Source organism: Clupea harengus, chromosome 3, assembly GCF_900700415.2.
Source record: "Clupea harengus chromosome 3, Ch_v2.0.2, whole genome shotgun sequence".
In the NCBI taxonomy this organism is placed as follows: Eukaryota; Metazoa; Chordata; class Actinopteri; order Clupeiformes; family Clupeidae; genus Clupea; species Clupea harengus.
In genome coordinates, this window is record NC_045154.1 from 5,152,410 (window position 1) to 5,177,395 (window position 24,986).

At 46.4% G+C, this 24,986-nt stretch overlaps 1 protein-coding gene across 1 annotated transcript; it reads left to right on the forward strand.

Annotated features, from left to right (window-relative positions):
• The first annotated feature begins 38 nt into the window (after positions 1-38).
• polr3b (polymerase (RNA) III (DNA directed) polypeptide B) lies at positions 39-23,135 on the forward strand. Its single transcript, XM_031564331.2, has 28 exons — positions 39-274; positions 502-534; positions 759-815; positions 906-970; positions 1,050-1,125; positions 1,243-1,343; positions 1,464-1,555; positions 1,716-1,833; positions 2,059-2,167; positions 4,027-4,149; positions 7,157-7,273; positions 7,502-7,639; positions 9,574-9,735; positions 9,933-10,133; positions 11,377-11,539; positions 12,491-12,644; positions 13,430-13,504; positions 13,758-13,856; positions 14,068-14,195; positions 16,160-16,369; positions 16,715-16,873; positions 16,967-17,084; positions 17,230-17,372; positions 20,719-20,822; positions 21,732-21,898; positions 22,021-22,134; positions 22,266-22,439; positions 22,618-23,135. Exons 1-28 carry the CDS (start codon positions 203-205, stop codon positions 22,745-22,747), a joined length of 3,402 nt encoding a protein of 1,133 aa, XP_031420191.1. The 5' UTR covers positions 39-202; the 3' UTR covers positions 22,748-23,135.
• The last annotated feature ends 1,851 nt before the right edge of the window (positions 23,136-24,986 follow it).

Genomic DNA, 24,986 nt, shown 5'->3' on the forward strand with positions numbered 1-24,986 from the left:
ATGGGACAGCGGTCCACCGGAACACTTTTAATATCTACAATGTTCTGCACGGCGCCTTTACGATGCTGCACTCACCATTACACATGTACAGCGAACTTCCGACTGATGCATGTTATGCTGTTGCAAGGTGTAATTATGAAGTAAAGCAACGGTGACAACTTCATGGTTTACAGTACATGGTGAATCAAGGAACGAGTAAACTATGGACGTTCTACACGACGAGTTCGGGGACATGTCCCATCAACAACTTGCGGCGCCTGTAGATACTGTGGAGGTGAGAGAACTCGCACGAGATGTGATTGAAACGCATGATGTTACTGACATTAGGACTTGTCTGGCCCTTTTTATTTTAGGGGGAAAAAACATGTTCTAGTAGTTTTGTCTGACTATAATTTAAACTTCGATTATCAGTGTCTCTGGCTAATAAAGAGTGTTAAACGCCCAGATAGCAAGCTATTTGCAATGGGAAGCTTAACTGTGGACCCTGTCTGATTTTACCAGGAAAAATGGAAACTGCTCCCAGCGTTTTTGAAGGTGAGACTTAATTATACTGTTGTCTCTTGTTTCTGTTTTCAATACTGACTTGGATTAACTTTAAACTTCCATAAGAGCTGTATTGTGAGCAAAATAGGACAAAACGTCACGATGTGGTAAGGTGAATCCATCAACGAGTCTAGACTGTTTCTAGATGTGTTTTTTTTTTGCGTTCTAGAGACAAAATGTCAAGTTTCATACTGTCATTTCATATCAATCGTTAGGTCAAAGGACTCGTGAAGCAACACATAGACTCCTTCAATTACTTCATCAATGTGGAGGTAAGTCGGTGCAAGGAATAGGCACTTTGACAAGATGTTTTTTCTTAAGCATAATTCTATTTCTCACTACCAACCACCTTTCACTCCTAGATAAAGAAGATCATGAAAGCTAATGAAAAGATCACTAGTGATGCTGACCCAATGTGGTACCTTAAGTAAGTTACTCTTTTTTTATATGTAGTTTTCAAGAGGATTCACCCTGTATTCATACTCATAAAATCTCTGTGTTTATAGATACCTCAATATCTATGTCGGCATGCCGGATGTGGAGGAGAGCTTCAATGTAACACGACCAGTGTCTCCTCATGAGGTGATTATCTACAGAGGGTTGGAAGTGCCTCTCTCCTCTGTGTGTCTGTACCAGAACAGACGTTTGTCCTAAAAGTAGGAGCTGATCAGTTTGTCTGTCTGCCCTTACACCTGATAGTGTCGCCTGAGAGAAATGACATACTCTGCACCAATCACAGTGGACATTGAGTACACCCGAGGGAGTCAGAGAATCATCCGAAATGCCCTGCCTATTGGAAGGTGAATTAGCTGTATTCATGCCGGTTGTTGTTGTCCTTTTGGGGAGTTAAGAGATATCCTTTGGATGTACCCCAGCAGTATTTTTCATCTGTTGTAAATAAATGTGTCTTATTTGCCCAGAATGCCGATTATGCTGCGGAGTTCCAACTGCGTTCTTACAGGAAAGACGCCCATGGAGTTCTCCAAACTAAATGAGTGTCCCCTGGACCCAGGTAAGTTACATTTCAACCCCATCAAAGACACACAAGCACGCATAAAACTTTCCAGCAGTAAATCTTTTTTTTTTAAATGTATATTGAGCCTTAAGAGGTCACAGCTCTCATACACATTCAAGGGAGATTTGATTCTGGTATTGTTTGTTTTTGGGTGCAGGTGGCTACTTTATTGTCAAAGGCCAAGAGAAGGTCATTCTGATCCAGGAACAGCTTTCCAAGAACAGAATCATTGTGGAACAGGACAGGAAGGGAGCAGTTGGAGCTTCTGTGACCAGGTATCTTCCCTCTTTTAGCTCGTCCACATTCTCCTCCACAATTGTCCATACTGAAAATGTTCCCAGTCAATAAAACACATTTCTTAAAATAACTTCATGTGTTTGAAATTAAAGTGTCAGTCACATTATTTATCACACTTTTCTGGTGCCTGAGCTATTATGTCAGTGTTGACCTCTTGTGTGAATCTGCAGTCTAATGGTCTGTCTGGTGTTGTTTGTCCACAGCTCTACCCATGAAAAGAAGAGTAGGACCAACATGATTGTAAAACAGGGCCGCTTTTACCTGAAGCACAACACGCTGTCAGAGGATGCACCCATTGGCATCATCTTCAAGGTGGGATCTTTTATTTATTTTTATATATTTTTTATTTAGAGACATTACACAGATTTTGGCTGAAGCTATCAAACTAACTAGCTGAAAGCCAATCTTGATTGCTTTGCAAACACCATCAACTGCACAACTGGTGCTGATGAAAACCAACCAGCTTGCTAGCGGCAAGTGTTTGGCAACATTGAGCTGTGAAAGCTAGTCTTACATTTTCATGGTGTTTTAGACCCAGATCACAAAACTACATAGGGCAGAGCTTAGGTGGCTAGGGGGATTGACGGGTGTGTTTATCTGTCCTTAACATAACCATAACATTTAAATGAATTTGAGGATGTTCTAAAAACGAGTTGCTTACAAAATATACCTACAAACGGTAAAATAACTGCATAATGTGGCATTTAATGATTCTTCAAATTCTGTGGGTGTATGGTGGTGATATGATGAAGAATGGCCAGAAGAGGGCGCTACAGACTAACCTTAGTCACAGCCTGTTGTGACGTCTACCCTCCAGTAATAGTTGAGAGTGCAGAGAAAATAGATATTAAACATTTCTTATGCAGTGGTGTGACATCATTCACTTTAATTTAAATTATTCAATTTCTTGATGCAACAGGCACATCTTTTTAGGATAATTCTGATATGTACTTTAGAAACAGCTGGTTGGATTATATCCAGGCATAATGTCGTTCCCATATGTTCCCATGCCCTAATGGTAATTAGTTCATCTGTTGGTGCTTGTTCTATCCTGACATGGGGTTCTTAATTAGGGACGTTCATCCCGATCCATGTGAGCCAGTCAACAGCCCAATGCACTCTCCATCCATATGGGAATGTAGCCTCTGACTGCTCTGATTGCTTCAAAGCTAAATTGGCAGCTAAGTGTGTTTGCTCTGCACTCAGGCCTCCGGCGCGAATGCGTGGAGCCTCTGCTCTGGAGCCTGCAGACCCGCCAGCCTCTCTGCGCCCTCAGCCCTGCGCCTGCGCTGCGCCCTACTCCCAGCTCCAGGCTCCAGCGTTCCCACACAGCCCCATTAGCATAAGCAAATGTCAGGGAACCCTGGGACTCCCCTCTCCACTCCAGTCACCTCAGCTTGGCTTTTCTCTGACTCGGCCTTTCACTTCTCCGGTGCTTGATCTGAATATTTCCACTGCTTTGTGATATGAGTCCACACACCCGAAGCCCATTGACCTAAACAGAAACCTGGACCTGCTGTTGCATAACTTCAGTTCATTACTGCGGATGTGTTCCTGGAAGTAAATGCAAGTGAAATGAGCTCCTGCTATGTGCTAGTCCAGGATCTTTGTAGGTCTAATAGTATGTGAATCTCACTTGCACCTCTTACCTACCTCTGCTTTGGCTTCTGTGGTTGTCATCTCACTTGCTTCATGTCCTGTGTTCTAATTCTGCAACGTTATCACCTCACTATAACAGTTCACAAACAACCTATGACCTATTTTGTTGTATTTATGGCACCTAAGTCTACAGAACCCACATCAGCTTTTAGCATCATGATTAACAGCTTCTAGCATAACTTAGCATCCCCCAGTGAACCACGGAGCCTTTAGGGTACGCCTCAGAAGTGTTGCAGTTAACCCCTATCTCCCAGATATACAGGTCCTCTGCTCCCCAACTCATACTTTCTCACAACCTTTTCACATCCCTGTCTTTGGGTCCAGAGTATTGCTGATATTTCCCACACCTCCACTGACTCACTTCAGCATTGTACACTCTCTCTCTCTCTCGCAAGGTTTCCTTCAAACTTCTATATGGAGCCAGAGGAGAGCTATGACTGTCTACTGCAACGTCCCTTCTTTTGTCTTCCACACATCTCACCACACTCCTCTTCTTCTCTGTGTGCTGTCAGGCGATGGGCGTGGAGAGTGACCAGGAGATTGTGCAGATGATCGGCACGGAGGAGCATGTGATGGCTGCCTTCGCCCCCAGTCTGGAGGAGTGTCAGAAGGCCCAGATCTTCACCCAGACGCAGGTATAGATAGTCTAGAGGTATACAGTGGGGAAAATAAGTATTTGAACCCCTGCCGATTTCGCAAGTTTGGCCACTTGCAAAGAAATGTGTGATCTATAATTGTAATAGTAGGTGTATTTCAACAGTGAGAAACAGAATATCAACAAATAAATCCAGAAAACTGCATTTTATAACATTTATGACTTCATTTGCATTTGATGCAGAAAATAAGTTTTTGAACCCCTAGCAAAACATGACTTAGTACTTGGTGGAATAACCCTTGTTGGCAAGCACAGACGTCAGACCTTTCTTGTAGTTGGTCACCAGGTTTACACACATCTCAGGAGGGATTTTGGTCCACTCCTCTTTGCAGATCCTCTCCAAATCCTTAAGGTTGTGTTTTCAATGGGAGGGAATGAGGGAATGAGGTTCAAGCCCAATATTCCACGTTACATGGCCCCATCCATAGTCCCCTCGATGCAGTGGCCTCGTCCTGTACCCTTGGCAGAGAAACAGCCCCAAAGCATAATGTTTCCACCTCCATGCTTGACGGTGGGGATGGTGTTCTTGGGGTCATATTCAGCATTCTTCTCCCTCCAAACGCGGCAAGTCGAGTTAATGCCAAAGAGCTTGATTTTGGTCTCATCTGACCACATCCTGTCTCCCAATCCTCCTTAGAATCATTCAAGTGTTCATTGGCAAACTTCAGACGGCCCTGTACATGTGCTTCCTTGAGCAGGGGGACCTTGCGAGTGCTGCAGTAATTCAAACCATTACGGCGTAGTGTGTTGCCAATGGTTTTCTTGGTGACTGTGGTCCCAACTGCCTTGAGATAATTCACGAGCTCCCCCTGTGTAGTTCTGGGGTTATTCTGCACCTTTCGGATGATCACCGATACCGCACGAGGGGATATCTTGCATGGAGCCCCAGACCTAGAGCGATTGACAGTTGTTTGGTGTTGCTTCCATTTACGAATAATCGCACCAATAGTTGTCTGCTTCTCACCAAGCTGCTTGCCGATGGTTTTGTAACCCATTCCAGCCTTGTGCAGGTCTACAATCTTATCTCTGACGTCCTAGGTCAACTCTTTGATCTTGCCCATGGTGGTGAGGTTGAAGGTGTGAAGTATGATTCTTTGGACAGGTTTCTTTTATACACGTCACCAGTTGAGATCAGGTGTACCTTGTTAGGCCTAATGAGGACTAATCTGTGTGCTTCTTGGGCACATAACTGGTCATTGGGAGCCAGAATTCTTGCTGTTTGCTTGGGGGTTCAAATACTTATTTTCTGCATCAAATACAAATAAAGTCATAAATGTTATAAAAGGCAGTTTTCTGGATTTGTTTGTTGATATTCTATTTCTCACTGTTAAAATACACCTACCATTACAATTATAGATCACGCATTTCTTTGCAAGTGGCCAAACTTGCGAAATCGGCAGGGGTTCAAATACTTATTTTCCCCACTGTATATGGTCTAGAAGTATAGACGGTGTAGAGGTGTAGACTCACACAAATGCCTCTGGCCTTCAGGGTCAGTTCACAGCAAACAAGATCTTTGGCAAAATTATAGGGAAAATGACATAAAAGCCTAGGCCCTGTTTGTGTGTCTGTTTTGCACCAGAGAATGTTAAGGACATCAGGGTGTTCTTATGATAATGTTGGAGTATCAAGAGGGGAAAAAGGTCTGTTAGTTTGTGTGAGGGTTAGAATACTTACTTACATCTCTGAATACAATGATTTAAAATATTGTATTTTGTACAGATAAAGGGGAAAAAAAGATTTCATCATGTGTTTGAGCCAATTTTTAGCTGCGTTGTATTTTAATACACGTGAGCGAAGGTTCAGACCTCTACCTCCACGAAGGGTACGAGAGCTTCCACAGCAGCAGTCATCCCTGCCTCCTAGCAACCCCCGCCTGAGCCCCTCTGAATGTCCGTTTAAGGCTGGCCTGTCCCTGTGGTAGTCCTCATTGTGCTCTATAGGGCTTTAATGAGTTATATGATAAGCCCACGTGACCCGCCTCATTGTCCAGAAGACAAGACGCGCTGGTTTAGCAGGCTGAAAAATTACGCTTCTTTATTGAGTCGTGTAGAGCCTCTCAGTGTCTGGCAAGACATCCTGGCAAATCTACATTCAGGGCTGAAGTCGGCGTAAATATACGCCGAAAGTAGTCCTTGGAATGCTTCAGTGTTTTTGTGCTCCCTTTATTTGTACTGGGACCAAAGCCATATAGTCAGTGACTTACAATAGTATTGTAAACACAATTTTTTTTGTCACATTAGATGGTGAACTATTTACACATTTTAATAAAATTGTCTCCTCAGTTGATAGGGGCAGACTGTGACCATGGAATGAATTGTAGCATTAGCCTGGTAGGGGAAAGTAACCCCATATAGACTGACGTGTGGGGGAGGGAAACTCTGGGTGAGGGTCTGGGTGGCAGGGAGGACCTGTGAGCTGCTGCCCACTCTAGTCAGCAGCTCAGCCTTCAGTGTGGGTGGTCTGAGGAGGAAGCCCACAGCTGCAGTGACCTCCGACCCCCGTGCCAAAGCGCACCAGTCAGCATGGCAAGCGCTGACTCAGGTGGAGTGTGTGTATGTGGATGTCCATGTTAGCAAAAAGGCCTGTCAAGACCTCAGACTCTGCCTTAGAATCACACCCTTTGAGTGGCGGTGTGTCTACTGGGTTGCTTATTAAACTACCTGGAATGGTTCATTTTCAAACTAGCTTTCCATGGCAACTGAGTTTTTTTGTCTGACATGATTAGTGACACTATGTTGTGTCTGTAAGGTGCAAAAAGAAAACATGAATCATGATGATTATCATGGAACTCAATGATTAAATCCCAAGCCTCCTGCCTTCGCCCCCCTCTCTTACTGAGGAAACCAGCACCAGGCCCAGGTCTACAACCGCTAATCGTATTCATACTGATTGAGGCTAATTAATCTACATTTACAAATATCTTGTGAGATCTAAACATCTCTGTTCTTGCGTCTGATGTGAACTCTGCGTGTGTCTGTTCCTAGGCCCTGAAGTACATCGGGAACAAGGTGCGGCGACAGCGGATGTGGGGGGGACCCAAGAAGACCAAGATGGAGGAGGCTAGAGAGCTGCTGGCCTCAACCATCCTCACCCACGTGCCTGTAAGGAGCAAACACAGCTGAGACCCACCATGCACTCACACACACACACACACACACACACACACACATTCATTCATTCATTCATTCATTCATTCATTCACTCACTAGTCTGTAAGGACTGCACTCACCTGAGACCCACCACATACACACACACACACACAGATATACACACATTGTCAGTATTCTCATCAGCTTTAAATATGCCCCCATAATCTCCTTGTCCCCCAGGTGAAAGAGTTTAACTTCCGTGCGAAGTGTATTTATCTAGCTGTTATGGTGCGGAGGGTCATCCTTGCCCAGGGGAACAACAACAAAGTCGACGACCGAGATTACTATGGTAACAAGCGTCTGGAGTTGGCTGGCCAGGTGAGTGTGTCAGTGAGGTGCTTCTATCTTCATCTTTATTTCTCTGTGAACTAATGGGGTTGTTATGTGAATTTCATTACAGCATCCATTTCAAAGAGGCATTATAGAGTGTTAACTAGCAGTCAACAGTCCTGGCTTAAAGTGACCAAAAACGCCACGGTTGGCACTGATAAAAGCTAGCTAGCTTGCTAATTATGTTATTATAATTAATATAATTATTATTGATATATTTGACATTTTTTACAAAAACTAGATACAAAAACATACCTTAACGGTGGTAAAATTCCATTCCATTTGAAGGCCTGGGTTTGTGTACAGCACCGTCGCCACGGTTCTAGTAGTGTTCAACATCGCTGAGTTCATACTCATGTTTGTTTACTTTGAATCTATTTGTTGAAGAAGCGCATAAACTTTTGTTTAGAAACATTTAGTTTTGTCTCCAGACTGAAATATACACTAACTCTCTCTCACACACACACACACACACACACACACACACACACACACACACACCCACCCAGACACAAACACACACACGCATTCATTGATGAGTGTTGATCACAGGCATGTGCCAACAGATATGCGGCCCTAATCTCTCACCTGCCTCTTTGTCTCCATTCTCTTTTCCCTTTATCCCCCTCTCTTTTCCTTTCTCTCTTTCTTTCTGTCTTTATTAATACCTTAATTATTTCTTCCCGCTGCTTTGTTTGCCTGTTTTTGTTGTCATCCGCCATCCCTCGTTCTCAGGCGGTGTGCTTTTGTCGCCTTTGAGGCTGGTGAAGGGGGGGCGGGGGGTGGGCCAAGAGATATGCGGCGGCACCAAATCCGAGGGCTTCGCCGGTGCGAGCGCCAGCGCGCGGGGTTCTTTAAGCGCGCAGCCACAAAAGAGCCGGGGCTGCCTTGACTCCAGCGATTGAGCTAATCCAGTGCGCCAGGCTCTGATAATGTAATTATGTCTGTCTTCAGGCTTTTAATTTCCACCCCACCCCCCCCCCCCAGCACTGCCAACCTGCTCTTGGTCGAGGGCTCGGATGGAACTGAGGGGTTGTTGCTAGCTGCAGGGTCCCCTTTCAGTCGGGGCTTACACACACACACACACACACACACACACACACACAATCTCTTCACTCCGCAATTACGATTCCCTGACATTCAACTAATTGGCCCGGCTGTGCAGCAGGAGCTTAATTTCTTTATTAATTTTTTCACCGCCGCTTGTTTTGATGTATGCAAATATGTCCGTGTGTGTGTGTGTGTGTGTGTGAGTGTGAGAGTGCAGTGAGGCAAGATGAAGAGGTGCTTTGCGAAGACCCTGTTTAGAGTGTAGAATGCCCTGGGAGAGGGTCCAGGTTAAGCTTATCATGGTGGCGGGACACCTGTTAATTAAATCGGCCTGTGCAGCCGGCGAGCCGATAAGCAGAGAATGAGATGGCACCAGAGCCAGATGGGCCGCGTGAATGGCGGCGGATGAATACGCTGCTCGAGAGACGGTGGCGCGGCGCCGTCGGTCAGAAAGGAGTTTCTGGAGCGCTGCGGTACCTTAGAGATTAATCAGCTATTGAAAGTTCAGCAGTAGAGAGTTGAGTTTGTGCTGGAAGTTTGGGGGTTGACTGCATCTCAGTTTAGATGACTACACAAGCTGAAGTTCATCCTGGAATATTCTTTGCTGCCCTACTGGCCCCCTCTGGTTTCACCCTTGGATTAAGGGCGCTACATCCATGCTACATCCATGCTAGATGAGTTGTTCTGTGATCTGCCATCCAAGTCACTGGTGTTTTTCTGTACTTCACTCTACAGAAATTGAAAGTTACTAGACTAAAGTGAAGATGTATAGGATTGCTTCAGTGACTGAAGCGAGGGATGTAGTCTGAGATCGTTGAGACGGTGTGGAATAATCAGGTTTACTCCTCTCTCTCCTCCCCTCTGTCTGTCAGCTGCTGTCCCTGCTGTTTGAGGATTTGTTTAAGAAGTTCAACACGGAACTGAAGAAGATCGCCGACCAGATCATCCCCAAGCAGCGAGCGGCTCAGTTTGACGTGGTCAAGCACATGAGACAGGACCAGATCACCAACGGCATGGTCAACGCCATCTCCACAGTGAGTCAGGCCAGCCCACTGACTACTGATGAGGAGGATTCATACCTATCAAAACTCCCACTGAGCTCTGCACCAGCAAAGCCACTGCTCCCGACTCTCTTATTGCATCTATTTTTGCCAAACGACCCTCATATTATTCTTTTTTTTCTCTTCTCTCTTCCTTCCTCTGTTTCTCCCGCTCTCTTCACCCTTTGTAGGGTAACTGGTCTCTGAAGAGATTTAAGATGGACAGGCAGGGCGTGACGCAGGTGCTGTCTCGCCTCTCCTTCATCTCCGCGCTGGGCATGATGACGCGCATCTCCTCCCAGTTCGAGAAGACGCGCAAGGTCAGCGGGCCGCGCTCGCTGCAGCCGTCCCAGTGGGGCATGCTGTGCCCCTCCGACACCCCTGAGGGGGAGGTGAGTGGCCCTCAGACAGCCGTACCAGGAGGATGACACTGAGTACGAGTTGAACCCCATTCCACATCTGTGCAGGGCCGCTAAATATGTGGAGGAGTGGTTCATGTAAACACCCTTGTGTAAATGTAAATGCGTCGGTTATGGATTGTCGAAGCCCTCTCTGATAAAAGTTCTCCATCTTGATATGATGGACACTGTGCTTTGAGCTGTATTACAACAGAGTTCCCACGCAGTTGTCTCACTACTACAGTAAGACCTCTATTACAGTGTGTGGACATTCACCTACTGGCTCCTGTAAGAAACAACAGACGCTTCAGATGTGTAAAGAGAGAAGCCGCAAACTTGTCCGAGTCGGAAAATCCTGGACCGTTCTGAAGCAAAATGGTCAGCTCTCTGAGACTGATGGGTGCATCATCCAGCTCCAAGGCAGGGTATCAGACAGGAGAGGCAGGGTAAAAGACAGGAGAGGCAGGGTAACTGACAGGAGAGGCAGGGTATCAGACAGTAGAGGCAGGGGATCAGACAGGAGAGGCAGGGTAAAAGACAGGAGAGGCAGGGTAACTGACAGGAGAGGCAGGGTAACAGACTGGAGAGGCAGGGTAACAGACTGGAGAGGCAGGGTAACAGACTGGAGACGCAGGGTAACAGAGAGGAGAGGCAGGGGATCAGACAGGAGAGGCAGGGGATCAGACAGGAGAGGCAGGGTAACTGACAGGAGAGGCAGGGGATCAGACAGGAGAGGCAGGGTAACAGACAGGAGAGGCAGGGGATCAGACAGGAGAGGCAGGGGATCAGACAGGAGAGGCAGGGGATCAGACAGGAGAGGCAGGGTAACAGACTGGAGAGGCAGGGTAACAGACTGGAGAGGCAGGGTAACAGACTGGAGAGGCAGGGTAACAGACTGGAGAGGCAGGGTAACAGACAGTAGCCAGTGGGCTGTTGAGCATGATTTATTTAAAATGCTACATCAGCTAGCTAAGTAGATAGTGCAGTCATTTTCCAGTTGGGTAGTCATGAGTTGTAGTGCTGATTGGTAGTGTCAATGAACTCTCCAAATGTGCAATACGAGGCATAAAACTGGGCAGACATTAATGTGATGGACTTCTAATGCACAAATGATAGTTAGTCTGTCCCCACGGTTTTCCATAGTGGCCCTTCAACTGTGCAAGGGTTTGGTTGATGGTCTGTTGCGGGTTGTTTGGGGGGATTTTTCCTCAGGAAGGTGTCTGTGTGTTGTGTTTAGGCTTGTGGGCTCGTGAAGAACTTGGCCTTGATGACGCACATCACCACAGACATGGAGGACGGGCCCATCGTCAAGCTGGCCTTCAACCTGGGTGTGGAGGACGTCAACCTGCTCTGTGGAGAGGAGCTGTCCTACCCCAGCGTCTTTCTGGTCTTTCTCAACGGTAAAGACACACACACACACACACACACACACACACACACACACACACACACACTCTCTCACTCTCACACACACTCACACACACACATACACATACACATACGCAGAGAGAGGGGGACAAAATTATACACAAACACAAGCACACATGAGCTGAATTTCCTTTTTGTAACACACCATAGTACATACGTACATGTATGCACCTGTACATGCAAAGTGTTTCCTTGAATTACACTGTTGCATGTTTTTTGTTTGAAAATGCACAAAGGCTTTAACAAGGCTGCTTTGCACAAAGAGGAAGCCTTCAAATAGATTGTGGCTGTAAAACAAAATCCTTATATAATAAGTCTAGCCAACCTGTGGACCACAGAGCTAACCAGCTTGCTGAAGATTAGCTTTCAATGTCATGTTGTATAGGACAGGCGCTTCGGTATTAATTAATGTATATGTTTTCTAAAGCACTGATAAAGTGTCGTTAAACCAGCTGCCTTCCTGCTTAATTAATTAAAAGCAGCTGGTGTCAAAGCAGCACAGGGCAATAGACACACACACACACACACACAGTTATAAATGTGTATACACACAAACCCAGAGTTTAATGTTGCTTCACAAAGGGCTTCTTGCATAAGCTGTACATTCTTTGTGTATGCTGGCAAACCACTGCTGAAGTCTGTGTCATTAGTGTACTCTGTGTACTAGCCATCTGACATTCCAACAGTGCAGCTCAAGTTCTGTGCATCTATGTTCTTACTGCTCTGTGACAGAGTGTGTGTGTGTGTGTGTGTGTGTGTGTGTGTGTGTGATGTGCGTATCTCTGTAACAAAGTGAGAGAGCAGTTACCCGCTGCTAACCTGGGTCTATGGGGTAATACACCTGCACTCTGGTCGCAATACCCAAAAAGCCAGGCTTGGCGGTATGGCAGTCAGAGCAGATAATCAACCATATCCTCTTCCAGGTAATATCCTGGGTGTGATCCGGGAGCACCTCAAGCTGGTGAACACCTTCCGGCTGATGCGGAGAGCAGGCTTCATCAACGAGTTTGTGTCCATTTCCACCAACCTGACAGACCGCTGCGTCTACATCTCCTCAGACGGGGGGAGACTGTGCAGGTATATACTGCTGACGTGTTGGAGAGAGATGCTTGAGTCAGACCTGTGGAGTTGTACGCAAACCCACTCAATGTCCGATGCTGCTTTAGACCTGCAGGGTATTGATCAGTATGTAGAAATGAAAGAGTACTCTAAGTGATCTAATGACAAAAACATTTATTGCTCCTTACTCGGATCACACTGCTAATGTTTTTGTTGTTGGCATATATTCATCGGTTTCATCTTTTCCCCCCTCCTCAAATGGCCATACTGGTCATATGGACATAAATATTGATTAATGCTCCTAATGATCTATATAAAAACTATACTTCGTTCAGCTGCCTTGTAAAGAATCACTAAATCGACTGAGATGGGCAGTAACCCAAATACGTGCCTCCAGTTGGCTGGAGGTACCAAGCTTCAGTCTCAATTAGTGGATTCAACCTTTTGAACTTTTTCTCTTTCTCTATATAAGATTATTGAGGTTCTAAATTATTTTTAGTATCAATATTCACCTCTATTCCCACTTCAGTATTATATGCCAACATGCCAACTCATCCAATGCCTCTTGGGCCTATGCATTCGCTCTATTGCTGTTTCTAATGATTCCCACTCTGACTTTTATCTGTTGGCTACAAGCCAATCTCTTTCAGCTGGTAATGCATGGTTATCTATAGACTTGTATTCTGTCCACGCGCTAGACATACAGGCCTGTGAGATACCATCAGCACTTCATCATCAGTGCTACCAAACCCACCTTGCCCAATGTTTATGGTCTCGTTCTGCCCTCTTTGTGTTCTCTTCAGACCCTACATCATAGTGAAGAACGGGCAGCCGGCCGTCAAGAACAGACACATAGAGGAGCTGTCTCAGGGTTACAGGTGCTGCTCTCTCTCTCTCCTTACACCCACCACCCCCCATCTACACTCCAACATACTTGTGAAATTGTTGGGCTTCCGTTTCACTTGTGGCTTGATGTTCCAAGCTTTGTATTTGGTGAATTTCACTAAATATTAAATGTGTGCATGTGTTCTGCATGTATTATGATATGTTGCGAAGCATGTGTGATTTTAGTAAAGACTGTGAATGATGAATTAACAATTGCAACTGTCTGCCCCACCCCCCCACCCCCAGGAACTTTGATGACTTCCTGCACGAGAGCTTAGTGGAGTATCTGGACGTGAACGAGGAGAATGACTGCAGCATCGCTCTTTATGAGCACATGATCGTCAAGTAAGAACTGTAGACAGGGCCTCTCCCTCATGCAAGCTTGACAGTGATGCCACTGCTGTAGAACCCACTCAGTGGGACACACATGAGTCTATGTTACATTTGGAGTAAAACACTCTGTGTGTGTGTGTGTGTGTGTGTGTGTGTGTGTGTGTGTGTGTGTGTGTGTGTGTGTGTGTGTGTGTGTGTGTGTGTGTGTGTGTGTGTGTTACAGAACCACCACACATCTGGAGATTGAGCCGTTCACTTTGCTGGGTGTGTGTGCTGGCCTCATCCCATACCCCCATCACAACCAGTCCCCTAGGAACACCTATCAGTGTGCTATGGGCAAGCAGGCCATGGGTAAGGCACTGAGGCTTTGATGATTGTTTTATTATGTCTGTGATGGTGAATAGCAGAGCCAAGCAACTTTCACTCCGTATTGCACTCCTCCTGTCATTCTGCCTTACTCTCTCCATTATAGGTGTCTATAGATCTATCTATATAGACACCTATATAGTCTAACACATGATTAGTGTCTTGGTCATTCTGAAAGTCCTGTTCATGTCTCTAAATTCTGTAGTCTGTAAATGTTACAACTTTCCCTGTAAAAATGACTGGGTTGAAATTCTGCTGGTTTTGAATAATTCCCAACATTCTTCTCCTGTTTGCATGTAGTCATGGTGACTTTTACCGATATGATTTGGCATCCTTCTGATTGCTATAGCCAGCTTCTGGAATAAACGAAATAGTCACAAATAATTCCAGACACTGTAGTCCCATGTAAATGCATCTACAAAATCGTTAATATTTGAATCCTTTTATCCTATTCACACGTTGAACACATCACAACATGCAAACACCCACACAACATGACACTATCCACAACACACCGATAGAAGCAGTCACCCACACATACACCAATATTCTTTCTTTTTTTCTCAGCATTCACTGGCTGCCTTGCATATCCTTATGCACAGACTTTGACCAGGTCCAGTGCACACACTCATCATAATGTTTGTGTGTGTGTGTGTGTGTGTGTGTGTGTGTGTGTGTGTGTGTGCGCACACATCAAACTTTGGCGTGCTTGCGTAGGGGTCCCATTGTGTGCTGTGTGTACAGGGGCCCTTTCCCTGCCGCTGTCTGCGAGCGCAGGCGGGCCCTGTCATTGTGCGGCGGCCCCAGTGCAGGGGGTCAGTGTGCTCAGCTGCAAGAGGGGAAGAGGGAGCGGGAGCCCCTGTAACCAACACGACTCCAAACCTCTGGGCTGGCCCACCACACACCATTACCATTCAGACCCCTCTCCACTCCCCGTCCCTCCCCCTCACAAATCTTTACAAAAAACCACAGGGAATGCAACTTTATTTGGTCCAGTGCCCTCTGCTGTGTGTGTGTGTGTGTGTGTGTGTGTGTGTGTGTGTGTGTGTGTGTGTGTGTGTGTGTGTGTGGACAGGTCCTATACATGTGCAAATCTATCTGTGTGGCCCCTGGCCCATAATGGCAGGATCTGAACTTGTAGCCTGATTGTGCAATAATAGCATCTGACAAATGTCAAGGCCCAAGGGGCAGGGCCTTTTGTGCCATAAACTGCCCTGCTTTGCTGCTCCAAACTCTAGCAGAACCCCACAAACCCCCCACCCCCCGAACACCAATCTCCACCATCCCCACACCAACCCCCCCCCCCCCCCCCCTGTCAAAACAAAGTAGCTTAAGCACATTCTACCACTAGAGATGTATCCCATCAGTGGCAGAGTGAAACCACTCAAGCGAGGACTGTATTCAGCGGGTGGATGGCTTGTGTGACAAGCAATCGCTTCTCCAAAAAGGATTATCTGTTTGTTAAACCTGTCCCAGTGTTCCTTAGTAATTCTGATCCTGCCCCCCCACCCCACCCATGTAGTATTATGTCTGCCACACCTTTTGACCAGATTGATGATCTAAATCAAGGCCATCTGGGGTAGGCGTAGTGTTGATTCCTTGAGATGCTCTTCATGAAGATATTCAATCAAGTTATTGTTGAGTTCATCTGCTTGTGATTGAGCAGGGACACTGATCTCCAGTAGTTAGTGCAATTTGGTAGGACAGCCTTGGTGGAGTTAATCAATAGAATCAAGTGTCCGAATCCGCAAGCAGCTTTGAATCAGAAATGACCACTTGCATAGTGACAGCATAGCCTGGAGACCCAGACTGAGTGCGTGTTCATGTCCCCAACAGCTGACGGCACGCGTACAGAATGTAGTTTTCCTCTCTTAAACTCTTGTGTTGTGGTACATTGCAGAAAGCACTTTAAGCCTTAATTTTAATGATCTTCTCGTCCCGAACTGAAGGCACCATCGGCTACAACCAGAGGAACCGCATCGACACGCTCATGTACCTGCTGGGCTACCCTCAGAAGCCCATGGTGAAGACCAAGACCATCGAGCTGATCGACTTCGAAAAGCTCCCGGCGGGCCAGAACGCCACGGTGGCAGTCATGAGCTACAGCGGCTACGACATAGAGGACGCGCTGGTGCTCAACAAGGCCTCTCTGGACCGAGGTGAGACGCAAGGGGAGCCTCGGCCCACTGGACCCGTACAGGGCCGTGCTCAACACCCAACAGGGCCAGCTCTATCTAGAAAGCCTGGGTTATGTAGGAGTCAAAGTTAGCCAGTCTGTTTATGGAAAAAGAACATTTCTTATTCATTGACACATTGATTAATAATTTATATGATATTGGTTTTTTTTTTAGACTTGAATTGACTTGTATACACTTTAAGCTGTAGTTTGCTGCCAAATGATTGTTAATGAACCATACCCCTTTCTCAGAGATGGTTCCCGCTAGTACTTTGTTCCATTGCAACAAGTTCACATTTCCTCATGGCTCTGTGATTGATGTTCTCAGGGTTCGGGCGGTGCCTGGTCTACAAGAATGCCAAGTGCACTCTGAAGCGCTACACTAACCAGACGTTTGACAAGGTCATGGGTCCCATGCTGGACGCAGAAACACGCAAGCCCATTTGGAGGCACAGCAACCTGGATGCTGATGGCATCTGCTCCCCTGGTGAGCACTTGAGACTTTAGAGACGTTAGACCAGGAACTCAATTCAGTCTTTATTCAGCTCACTCTGTGCACGTGTGGTGTGTTGTGTTTCAGGTGAGAAGGTGGAGAATAAACAGGTGCTGGTGAATAAGTACATGCCCACCGTCACCCAGACGCCACTGGAGGGCACTGCCCAGCCTGGCCAACCGCAGTACAGAGATGTGCCAATCACGTGAGCACACACACACACACACACACACACACACACACACACACACACACACCTTCAGTGAGTCTCAGCAGCATCTTATTCAGAAGTGTTTCCAGTCCTTTCTCCTGGCTGAAGTGAGTTGTTGGTTTGTGTTGCTCCGCTGCAGCTATAAGGGCTCCACAGACTCATACATTGAGAAAGTGATGATCTCCTCCAACGCGGAGGACGCCTTCCTCATCAAGATCCTGCTGCGGCAGACCAGACGGCCCGAGATCGGAGACAAGTTCAGCAGCCGGCACGGCCAGAAAGGTGGGAACACCTGTTATTACTTCACAGAGCTCGCCACGCTTACACACCACAGAACTCACGCTGGTACACACACACACACACACACACACACACGTTCTTCATACCTCTTGAGTGGGCCATATGACCTGGAAACCTCTTGCAACGGGATGGTTGAAAAAGAGCACTACTTGTAATTACTTGTAGGTTGAACTATTTTCAACTTGATATGCTGCCTGGAAAAAGGTCAGCTAATGGTGCGCAACACTGGGTGGAAAACAGGACAGGTGTACTGAGTGTGCACTGCCCCTAACACACACCCACGGCGTCCCACACCGTGCATGGGTAGAGGGTCCAGTCCGGCCTGAAGCCATTTCCCGAGCCCTTTCCCCGTCTCTCTCTCTTGTCTGCTCTCTTCCTCGAGTAAAGGAAAAGCCCCAAAGTAAGCCTCCGGTCTGTTAGCCTCTCTCCAGACATGAGCAGTTTCAGTGGTGTGAGCTGAGTGTGGTGTCAAGACCAATCCTACTAAGAAGAACCACCCTCACCCCCAACCTCCCCCCAACTACTCGAGGGGCCTTTTTTCAATTAATTGGCTCTTTGTCCGGATCCAGACTATGCAAATGTTTCACACCACCACAGCAGTGCTGTTGGGCCGCTCCTGGGAAAGAAAAAACAAGCTCACCGCCCCCATTGTTTTATGGCTGCTCCACAAAGGCAGGGGCAGCCTGATGTTTTAATCAGAAAGCTAACTGGCGCCATGCATAATTCACCCAGCTAATAATGAATAGGCACTGGAATGGGCAGCCATGGGGCCTGACAGCAAAATGGCTGTGGCACCTCCACATAGAGGTCATGCGGGGGTCATCTGTAGGGTTAAACGGGCCACTCATCGCAGGCACATCTGAGTTGGGCTACAGAGCTTCTGTCAGTGGGGTATGAAGGAGAGCATTACTCAGAGCTTGTGTCACTGATTAATCAAAATTAAAGTTTAAAGAGCCTTTTTTATAATGTCCTAATTTTCTTTCAGTCATTATACAAGATACTTGGAGTTATTGTAGTTTTGGTAGACTTTGAACAGAACTGTCAGGTACTTCTCAACACTTGATCAACTTTTAAGGAGAAATGAGGAAAGACCACACTGCTATCCTCCCATCTCATGTCCGCAGTGTCTTTAGTATTTTAAGCCTATGCGTAGTTCAGCACAGAATTCCACATCCATGTATAGCGTAAACATATTCACCTCCCCCATGTGTAGCATTCCATTCGATATGGTATTACCTAAATGCATGTGTTCAAAGGATAATAATGCTAGTTTATGCTAGCGTTGGGCCATAAGAGACAGTGAGTGGACATAATAGATAGTCACATACTTAAAGGCAGTGTTGAGATGAACTGAGGAGCATGCAGTGTTTAGTCTTCCCAAGCAGCCTTCACGTGAGGGGACATCAGTTCCATTGCTGTCCGTCCCCTCTCCCCTCTCTTTGTCTCTTGTGCGCACCCCTGCCACTGTCCGTCTCTCAGTTGTCACCGTCTCTGGTCATCAGAGCATGATGAGCAAATAATTTGCCAGCGATTTCACATGCGCACACAAATAGGTAAATATATATATGTGTACATACACATCCACAGCTGTGTTGGCAGTGTTACTGTGCAGGGGAGAGTCTGCATCGGGGGGGAGGCTCTATTGTCTGAGGTGCCAGAGTGTGGCAATAAGGGGGTGATGGAAGGCTCTACTCTGTGTGTGTGTGTGTGTGTGTGTGTGTGTGTGTGTGTGTGTGTGTGTGTGTGTGTGTGTGTGTGTGTGTGTTAGTGGGGGGAATCAGGATTTGTGGGGGTGACTGGGAGGACTTTGTGTGTGTGTGTGTGTGTGGGAGAGTGAGTGTGGGGGGTTTGCTGTGGACCCTCGCTCCTGTCGTCCTTTTCTCTGCTGATTTCATGGCTCTTTCATCACTAGCCTTCACACAAAACAAACAACCCAGTGGATGCCTGCTCCAAGAACACTATCCCCTCTATCTCAATTCATTTCTCTACCTTTATCACTCCCTTTCTTTTTCTCTCTCTCTCTCTAAACTATCTCTGTATTGTTTTTCTTGCGCTCTCTTCTTTCGCCATTCTCTCTACCTTCCTGCACTCTTATCGGTTCTCTCGCTTCTCAGCTGGTCCCACTCACTCTTGCCCTTCCACACAAAGGGCCGTTTCACCTGTAGAGATAATCACACTGGTTGTGTGATTACTCCGTCCTCTGAGTGTGTGTGGGCCATGTTACAAAAAGGAAAAAAAGGAAAAAGGCGGCCCCAGACCAGCAGTGGGAAGCCCACTAGCGGCTCCGCTCCCACTAAAAGAACATCGTCCCTCCTCTGCTCCCTCTCCCCTCCTTGCAGTTGCTGAATGGTGCGCTGGGTTTTGTAGTCGGGTCAGCCACTCGTTCCGAGCTGTATTGGGTGCTGGCTGTTTGCTTACCCCTCTCACTGTCCTCCATAATCCCAGCAGCCCTCATCCACACACACCACACACCCCCACCCACCCCTACTTCCTCCTCCCGCCCCCTCTCACTTTCTCTCTCTTTAGCACTTGCAAATGGCCCAGTGATGTGTTTGCTTACGGGCTGAGAGAGGGGGGGGGGGGGCTGTGTGTGTGTGTGTGTGTGTGTGTGTGTGTGTGTGTGTGTGTATGTGCTGGCCCCTCAGTAAACATTTGCGTTCACACTTAGGGCCAGCTATCGTTGGCTGTCCCATCATGTGAATTCCTAATGGTTCTCCTCCAGTACCTCTCGGTGGGTGTCTTCTCTACTCCCTGCCCGTAGTGCATGTGTGCAAGGAGACTCTCAGTACTGCCCCAGCCAAGTGACATAGACATTGATTTTAGGGCCAGGCTAGATTTTGGGATTGAAAGCGTTTTGGTTTTGGCGGGATCTCAGATCGTGGCTAGTCAGGGCATCCTAGAAGATCTGGAAATGAAAAAAGAAAAAAAAGAATCTGCAAATAGTGGAAGGACATTTCTGAAAAACAATATTAGGAATGTGATGTATAGAACGTTATCACTGGATATAGATGCTTCACAGTAATTTCACTCTGAAGGCATGAAGAATTATGGAGTTTGTTCATGTGCTTTATATATATAAGATTGCAGCATTTAATTGTATTTGTTTGCATTCTCTTGCTTTAAACATACAAATATAATGATGTTCTGAACACGTTCTCCACTTTTTACATCACCACCTGACATCTGATTTCCATTCATTTGGAGGCTAACCAGCCAAAGATGGAGACATACATGGCAGCAACATTTGAATTCTAAGACAATAAGACACTAAGGAGTTTGTGTTCTTGAGTAACCAAGTTGTCCATTTGTGTGTCTGTGTCCCTCTCAGGAGTGTGTGGCCTGATTGTCCCTCAAGAGGACATGCCCTTCTGTGACACGGGCATCTGCCCGGACATCATCATGAACCCACACGGCTATCCCTCGCGTATGACGGTAAGATGTCCTTCACCTGTGGGACAAGCCAGAGGCTCTCAAAAAATGTTTGGTCCGTGTGTGCGCCCCAAAAACTAGTCTGACAAGTGAAGTTCAAATTTGAGGTTCCAGAGTGCATAGTGTGAGTTGATTTAATAGTTTTTGATAAGAAAAAAAAAAAGCACTTTGTGCAACCCACTTGAGAAATTCCTTCTTTGTTTGTGTTCCATGGTGCTATTCAAGTGAACAGCGTAGACCTGATGTAATCAGACGCAATTCAGTGTGAGAGATTTTATTTGTTCACAATGTCCTGTGGAGTTAACAATTTTAAGCTGTTGCTATTAAGTCATTATTATTGTGCTGATATTAATGACATAGATTATGAACTATCAATAAGTAATGTGCCTGACCCCGCTCTCGATGCTCAGGGGGCAGCGGGGTCAAAGGTCCCATGGCTCTTCCTGCCCCTGACCCTGCTGGTCTCGGGATGAATGGCAGCTGCTTTGTGTGCGACGCAGAGGGCTGATACACTCTTTAATGAGTTCCCACCATGCCCCCTCCCCTTACTCCTCAGCCCTATTCATACCTACATGATGTGTGTGGAGGCTCTGGGAGGCAGAGCTGGGCTGGCTTTGTCTGTCCTGATTGCTCATCTGTCTGTGTGCTTTCAGAAATGTTACTCGTCATTCACTGTTCATATTTATTTTTGTCTTAAGGTTGTTATGTTTAATAACATGATTATAAGGGTGTTATTACATACTGTTAATGCCAAATATAGAACACAAAAAATGTGATGAGGGGACTTTTTTTTCTCTACATCATAAGTATATGAGGAAGGACTTTGTTGAGGGAAATGGGGTTGTAATATGGAGTATTGATGTGGTAATCTTTGCCATTGCTGTAATGTAACACGGCATTGATGATGGCCAGGTGGGGAAGCTGATTGAGCTGCTGGCAGGGAAGGCAGGTGTGCTGGACGGCAAGTTCCACTACGGCACAGCCTTCGGGGGCAGCAAGGTCAAGGACGTGTGTGAGGACCTCATCCGCTACGGCTACAACTACCAGGGCAAGGACTACGTCACCTCCGGGATCACTGGGTAATTAGCCACAGCCACACCTCACCAACCCCAGCACTTCTGGACAGACTCACACACCCCAGTAGATGAATCCCGTATGTGGTCTAAATTGTTGTTTGATTTTGCATTGTGCATTGCTATAGAGAGCCACTGGAGGCGTATATCTACTATGGCCCCGTGTACTACCAGAAGCTGAAGCACATGGTGCTGGATAAGATGCATGCCAGGGCCCGCGGACCCAGGGCTGTGCTCACCAGGTACATCCAAGCAGTCCGCTGATCTCCGTCCTCCTCTGATTTCATGACTTGAATCAATGGTACTTCTATTCAGGGATTATGAACTTTTCCTTTTTTTTGTTTGTTCTGTGCTTGCTGCTGCTGCACCACAGGCAGCCCACAGAGGGTCGCTCCAGAGACGGAGGCCTGCGATTGGGTGAGATGGAGAGGGACTGTCTGATTGGCTACGGTGCCAGCATGTTGCTGCTGGAGCGGCTCATGATCTCCAGCGATGCCTTCGAAGTGGACGTGTGTGGACAGTGTGGCCTGCTAGGGTACTCAGGCTGGTATGTAATTTTGTATTCATTGGTATAGTTTTCATTTGTATCATCACAGTCATGTTCGCTAGGCAACTTGTTATGTGTGCCCTTCAGCATTGAATGATCCCTGATGCTAGTATGTTTTAAAATCCTCTCGCACCTTTCAACCATCCTTTAAAGTCCTGCTCATGTTTGTGTGCTGCAGGTGCCACTACTGCAAGTCCTCCTGCCACGTGTCCTCCCTACGCATCCCCTACGCCTGCAAACTGCTGTTCCAGGAACTGCAGTCCATGAACATTGTGCCACGCCTTAAACTGTCCCGCTACAACGACTGATCTGGGACCAGACCACACCTGTGCAGACCCTCACGGGCGCTAACTCGTGGGACATCACGTCGATTGTCGTTCGGATGGCACAATGATGTGCCATATACATTTTTTTTTTTTTACATATGTGAGATGTCTTTACCTCATCATGACTCTGCCATTCAGTTTCACAGAGGAATTGGAGAATTCTGATTCTATTAATGAATAGAACTGAGGAGATTAGCACGTTATTGTGACTAACCACTGGATGACTGGATTCATGTAACTTTTACATGAGTACTTTTTTGTTTGCTGTTATGAATATAAAGCTGTCAAAGGCTTTATTTGTGTATATTTACTGCTGGACACAACAACTAGGGGAGTGAATGGGTGAATAAACTGTATTATTTCAACTAGAGCACCATTCGTTCGTTCATTCATTCATTTGTTCATTCATTCATTCATTCATTTGATTTTGTTGCCGGATTTCCTTCAGGCGCTGCCTATGATTAGCCTAAAGAGGTGCAAACAGCAAATCTGAGCGTAGTCGCACAAAAGCTGCTGGAGTGGAGGCTTGGTGTCGGAGCTTTGCTGAAAGGTATTGTGTGTCCTTGATTAAGTGCTAGTGTAACAACATTGACAGCAGAAAAAAAGAGGCTTGTTTTGTATGGACCACCTCCTCCCTTTTTCCGCCGCTGTTTTTACACAAGTCCTGAGCTCTGCCCTATACACATACACACACACACACACACACACACATACAACCACCCACCCACACCCACATCACTGCCGGTCTTTGATTGGACAAAAGCTCACACCACACACACAAGCAGAGCCACTGGTAACAGTGAGTCGGGAGTGTGTGTGTGTGTGTGTGTGTGTGTGTGTGTGTGTGTGTGTGTGTGTGGTGGTGGGGGGGATGGCATTTTTGAGGGGGCGTCCTTTTCTGCCGCAACTGCACCTGCCCCAGCTAATGAGGGGCTAATGATACAGTGACAGTCTCAGGAAGGAGAAAAGGATGTGCAGAGAAGAAGGAAAGGACAGACCATCCCCCACCTCACCTCACCCTACCCCCATGTCTGCTCTTCCCCTGTCTCTCAAATTCAAATTAATTAGATCTTCGTTGGACCTCTCGCTTTCTCCGGGCCCATTCTGTAGACATGTTTGATGCGTCAATGCCTATTCAATCCCAATGTGGGATTCAGCAGTGTGCTGGTGTTGGGGATGTGAGGTCGTGCCGGGCCCTTCACCTCATACTAACACTGTAATTGGCAGCTGTGCTTTTTGATATCAGGGCCGTGAAAGGCCCAAGGCCCCAGAGATCAGAAGGGGGAGAAATCACAGACTTTGAGTGTCTGAATGGGGATGATGATGCTTCAAGAGGGTAGCGGACGCCTTCTAATCATGTATGGGTCTGCTACTTGTCTTTGTGCCAGGCGACTAACATGTTTCCATGTCTGACAAAAGATGTGGAACGCTTGCTTGGTGGTCGTTTTGTTGTGTCAATACAAAGCATTCATGAAATACATCAATGTGCATAAATATCAAAGTGGGCTTACTGACAAAAGTCAACCAAAATAATAGCTTACTGGTTGAAATCATTGGTAAGCTTAAATCTCTCAGATTATTCTTAAAGGATGTTACCCAATTCCTGGCTAATATGACAAAGAATCAAACCGACAGTTGGAAAATCATATCTGACCAGTTCAACTGTACCAGTAGTAACTGCAGAACACACCAGCAGTGAGCACCTGTTGTAATACCAGTCATGTTGTGTTCAGCCCAAACCCTACCTGGAACATCCAATATCAGAGGGAGGAGACTACAATAGTGGATGCATATCCAGTCACCTTGTGGAAAATGTAAATTTTCCACTTTGTTCCTAAATGAACTTCAGACTTCAGTCAAACCTTTGCATAGGTGGTGTATACTATCAAATGAGGGGGCTGCTAGTTACAAAAAAAAGCTAGTCCCATTTCGACTAGAGCACCTATACTATAATGCCTCACTGCTACACAAGGCAATTAGAGCAGCTAACATGGTAGGATCCAACTCTGCCTATAACCACGGACGTGCTTAAAGCACAAGTACATACCATTGACAGAATGTACTTCAAAAGTATTATACATGTTCATGTAAAGGAGACACAAACACACCTTCTAATTTCCATTGGCCACCCAGATTGGGAGTTTTGTAATTCAACTGAATCATTTCACACGATGCTGGTCAAAAAGAAACAGAAAGGCAATATTGGCTAAACAGCTTGTTT